This window comes from Glycine max, chromosome 15, assembly GCF_000004515.6.
Source record: "Glycine max cultivar Williams 82 chromosome 15, Glycine_max_v4.0, whole genome shotgun sequence".
NCBI lineage: Eukaryota > Viridiplantae > Streptophyta > Magnoliopsida > Fabales > Fabaceae > Glycine > Glycine max.
Window position 1 is genome coordinate 12424665 of NC_038251.2, and position 4885 is coordinate 12429549.

Consider the following 4885-nt stretch of genomic DNA (forward strand, 5'->3'; position numbering starts at 1 on the left):
ATCTTAAAGGCAAAGAATAAACTTCCGTATTAATTTTTTTTAAGTTAACCTTTGTATTAGTTTAAGTATTATTATATTTTTTATTTAAATTTATTTGGGTTCTTTATTTATTAATAACTGTTTTCATTTCATTCATATTATGTATAATAAGTGTTGTCTCAAATGGAAGCATATAAGATTTATCCAAGAAATTCTTTTATATTTGAGGTGTGTGTGTGTGTGTGTATATATATATATGTATATATATTTTATTGATTAAGGAAAAAAAACTTATAATTCTACTTTAGTTTTATCTAGATTAAATTTTGTGAGATTTTTCAAAAAAAATATTTGATTAAATTCTTTTTTTAAAATAAATAAATAAATAAATTTGGTCCCGCCTACTCAAAACTCTTGACATATTATTTTCAATCTATATATGAGGGCACTTAAGTTGAAATTGTGATATGGAATAATTTTAAAGATTAAAATTAAGAAATTTGATATAATTATAAGATATAAGATAATTTTTTTTAACAACAAATATTAAGGTTTGATAAGAAAATTAAAATAATAAAAATATATACATTAAAAGGAAATTTAAAAAATATATTGCATAAATACTATACAGTAAATTATAAACACGTAATAATAATAATAATAATAATAATAATAATAAGTCACAATCTATTATTAAAGTCCGGATATATTTGTCGCATTTTTTATACTTTTAAAGACTAAATTTTGTATTTTCATCTTTCAGGGATACATTTGTCAACGAAGTAGGAGGGCGAAAAGTAAAAAAATAAATATTATGACAAATATGCTCTCATGCTGACAATTCACGTTGACAATCATTTTTCAGTGATAAATTTGTCTTTCCGTGTCACATAGGCTATTTTACGAATGGTGACAGACGAAAGTTAATGGGATGACATATTTGTCGCACTTTTTACAGAGACTAAATTTTATATTTTCATCTTTCAAGGACGCATTTGTCAGTGAATTATATATTGAGGGACAAAAGTGACTATTTACCCAAAAAATATGTGTCATACATTTGTGAGAATAAAAATGTTAGTTATGATCTATGTAATTTATAATTTATTTTAATATTTATAAAATCAAACCGATTGTATGGTTAAATAATAAAAGAAAAATGATAGAATATTTTTTCTTCAAAACTGATATAATTAATTTAATCTGCTTCCAACTTAAGAAATAAAAAAATGAATGTTTTATTTTTCAAGATATCAAAAGTAACATAGCGAGATGTTATATACACACATATATTTGTTAGAAGATGATGGATAATTAGGCCGTTCCAGGTGGTTTTTCAATTTTATTTTAAAATTCTTAAAAAAATAAAATCAGTTTTAATTTTGAGTTTTGAATTTTGATTTATTGTTTGCTTTTAGTTTTTAAAAGATATTATAAACTAAAGATAAATAAATAAAATAAGTTAATTGTTTTATTTTATCTCACACTATTATGAAATAGTGGCAGTAGCAAAGATAGCAAGGTGGGAGTGACGAGTGACAACAATGATGGTAATAGCACTAGTGGTGGCACCAGTAGTGATGGTGGTGAGGTGAAATAATGGTGCCAACGATGATGACGGTGGTGGTCGAATGATGATGGTGACGATAACAACACTGAAATGGTGATGTCAATGTTTTAAAACCCAAGTTGACCCACCTGGTCAGACCGATTCGACTGCGACCCAGAGATCTGGGCACGTCGAGTTGCATATCGAATTGACCATACATTTAACTCGGTGCAATCCAATATGACTCGTTTAGGTTTGCAGCTAAACAGGTGACCCACTAGCCCGAGTTGAATCACATCCAAGGAAGAAAACGTGATAGGTCATTCGGGTCAATTAAGATTGAATATAAAATTTTAATTTTTTCTAATAGAGACTGAGTCATGTGGGTCGATTCAACTATTGACTCAGTGATCAAATGTCTTGATCGAGTCAATCACTGATTCGGTATTTAAAATTGAGTGGTGGTGGGGTGAAATAATGGTGGAGTAATGTGGTGACAATAATAGTAGTTGAAATGTATTTTTTTAAATTAAAAACAATTTCCCATACTTTTTTTTGTTTTGATAATAAATGAAATTATTTTAAAATTGAATTAAATACTAATTTAACTCCACTTTTACTAAACATATTTTGTTTTGAAAATTATATTTAAAAATAAAAATAAAAAACTTATCATCATCCCAAATCAGAATCTAAAATATTAGATGAGAGATCACGTGTCAGTACTAAATGTTATACAAACAAACAACCAATTGCTTATAAAATTTAACATAAACAACACTCTACGTAACAAAATATCCATTGATTAAACTAATAAAAAATAAAACCTAGTAGATGAGCGTACACCTAACATGCAAATCTACGAGGTATCAATAATCAACACTACTACTTACTTGCCTTCCCATGTCAATGCACATGCTATGGCCTCTTTTTAATTTGGCCTTTTCCTCCGAGATTCTCCCCTCATACATGTTCATTAGCCCCATTGACAATGAAATAATAGGAGCAAGCATATCATATACCACTTTTTTTAAAAATAATACCCCATTGACAATGTCAGCCTTTACATCTCAAACGTTGCCGTTTTGGCCCCACAACCTCATTCCCAAGCAAATTGCTTCGCGTGTCTTCAACATGGGGCCCCCAACTTAGTATGTATCTGGATTTAAGTTAAAAATGTGGTGCACCTGATTCTATATAAATTCAATAGATAAAAATAAATTAAAAAAGCAAGAATGATGATCCTTCTGATACAAATCTTAGCGCTACATTGGTAAATGCCACTAACAAGTACTGAAAAACGAGGGATTATAGAAAACAATAATTAAAATGAAGTTTTAAAATTAAATTACAATATAAAAATATGATTTTTATTTCATTTTCCTGTTTATATTTTTTTCTTGTCTTTTTTCCCTCAAACAAAATGCATCCTTGGATCTCGCTGCACTCGCACCCAAGAAAATGATGTATTCAATTTGCCAAATTTTCTAGAACCAAAAAGCTCCACCAATAACATTAGTTTCTGAAAAAAAAAAAATACTGCTAACAACACTTGCCTTGTCGTGAATGTGATCGTGGTTGTTGAGTTGCATATATTGAAAAGTGAGCAACAAACACCAAAAGGAGGAGTAATAATATAAAATAAACCCACCAAAAAGTATGATAAATCATGTAACCAACCAATAGCTACCCCAGTGAACCACCAATATATTTTGTTTTCTTTTCTTCAGTTGTACAAAGTGAAACATAATTTGAAGAGTGGTGACACCCTAACACTGATTGGTTGTTTTTTTTTTTTTACTTTGTTTTCTAACTGACCAAGTATATGGGCATGGCCGAGGTAGACATCCTCCGCTGGAGGTGTTCCTGTTCCATGTTGAGTTCTCTAAGACTCAAGTAAGGTGTGTTCACGTCATCCATCGCCGGCGGCGTTAGGGTTCCGGCGAGTGACCCGGAGGAGGGGCGGCTGGTGGAGCGGTAGGGCGTGGTGGAACCGCTTCGGGTCTCGGTCCAGTAGACCGGGCCCGAGATGGATGCCCGGAAGGCCCGGGCCCGGGCCTGGTGGACGTCGTCGTGGTGATCGTTGTTGGTGTTGTCAAGGGGGTGGTGGGCCCAGCGCCACCTGAAGAAGAGGAGGGCGCTTCTCCACCAGCGCTTCTTGGGCCTGTGGGCCTTGCTACGTGACTCGTCCTTGGAAATGGGCTTCTGGAGCTTGAACTGGATGGAGTCTATGGATCTCGCTGTCTCGCGCTTGTGCTTCATGGCTTCTTCCAATACCTGCTTTGGAGAAAGAATCACATAAATAACATAAATAGTAACATGATGGTCCATGAATGAGAAAAACGGGACATTTTTCCAAGGGCATAGAAATTAGAGAGAGACCTGAAAATAGTTTATTTGAGGGTCAAAGCCATAGTCGCTGAAGTGTTGGGGGTCTGGGATGGGGAAAACTGGGGACTTGTTGGACATTGTGTGAAAATGGGTATGCTTAAAATCTCAACTTTTGTGTACTTGGTTATGGTCACAAACGCCTGAAAAGAGAAAAAAAAAAATGAAGAATGGAGAAGAGAAGGGAAAGAGGAATAGAGAAAGAAAGAGAGAGGGAAGGCTAAAAAAGAGTGTGTGGTGTGTGGTTTTCTTTTTGCTTTGGGGGCTCAAGGGAGGGGGCGTGAGGTGAGTTGGTAAACACTAGTAAATGCGCTTTCAGAGTTCACATCTTTTGGTATCTTCCATTTATTAGCTTAGTTACGGAAAATGCAGGCAAAGTAATTGCTGCAATTCCAAGTACCGGCGGGAAATGAGAAACATATATACTCAAATAGGACAAATGAATGAGAATAGTGAAATTGTTAAACTATTTCTTTCTGTGGATACCTACTCTCCTAGCTATCTTGTTACTTTTGGAACGCGTATTGACGATTGCGAAGAAATAATATAATAATGGACGTTTGTTTTATGAAATTATGTTTTATTTTCTGAAACATACAAGTAAAAACATTTATTTTCATGTTTGTTATGAGGTTATAAAAAATATTCTTAAATATCTTTTATTTTGAACAAAGTTGTACTCCCTTATCTACTCAGCTTTTATTCTGATGTTAATGGAATGGGAAAGTTACATTTTTCATGAAGTGCGAGAGAAGTTATTTCCTAACTACCCTGAAACAACAATTCTTACTTTTATTTTTTATTTATTGTTTTAAAACTTTAAAATATGTCTAGAAATGTTAAAAGCTAATCAATCGTATTTTTAAACATGTCAAGGAATAACATTCCTAGCTATAATATTTCTGGAGATATGATTTAAAACGTAATTAAACTAAGTGTATGTTTTGTTTGTAACGTTTCAATATAGAT

At 32.6% G+C, this 4885-nt stretch overlaps 1 protein-coding gene across 2 annotated transcripts; it reads right to left on the bottom strand.

The window, feature by feature from the left end:
* Positions 1–3056: 3056 nt before the first annotated feature.
* LOC100777661 (uncharacterized) lies at positions 3057–4432 on the bottom strand. 2 transcript variants are annotated; one of them, XR_418358.4, is made up of 3 exons: positions 3911–4432; positions 3280–3805; positions 3057–3240 (listed from the first exon to the last, which is right to left on the bottom strand). XR_418358.4 is itself a non-coding variant. In XM_003546317.5 (2 exons), exons 1-2 carry the CDS (start codon positions 3995–3997, stop codon positions 3338–3340), a joined length of 555 nt encoding a protein of 184 aa, XP_003546365.1. In that variant the 5' UTR covers positions 3998–4432; the 3' UTR covers positions 3057–3337. The 2 variants fall into 2 exon arrangements, 1 of the variants encoding a protein (XP_003546365.1); XM_003546317.5 differs by having other exon boundaries at positions 3057–3805.
* Between the last annotated feature and the right edge of the window lie 453 nt (positions 4433–4885).

Bases quoted from the DNA above. Each gene is read 5' to 3' on its own strand.
- LOC100777661 (XM_003546317.5), bottom strand. From the start codon at position 3,997: ATGTCCAACAAGTCCCCAGTTTTCCCCATCCCAGACCCCCAACACTTC. The intron at 3,806-3,910 runs GTCTCTCTCTAA...TCTCCAAAGCAG, and splicing joins CTCAAATAAACTATTTTCAG to GTATTGGAAGAAGCCATGAA.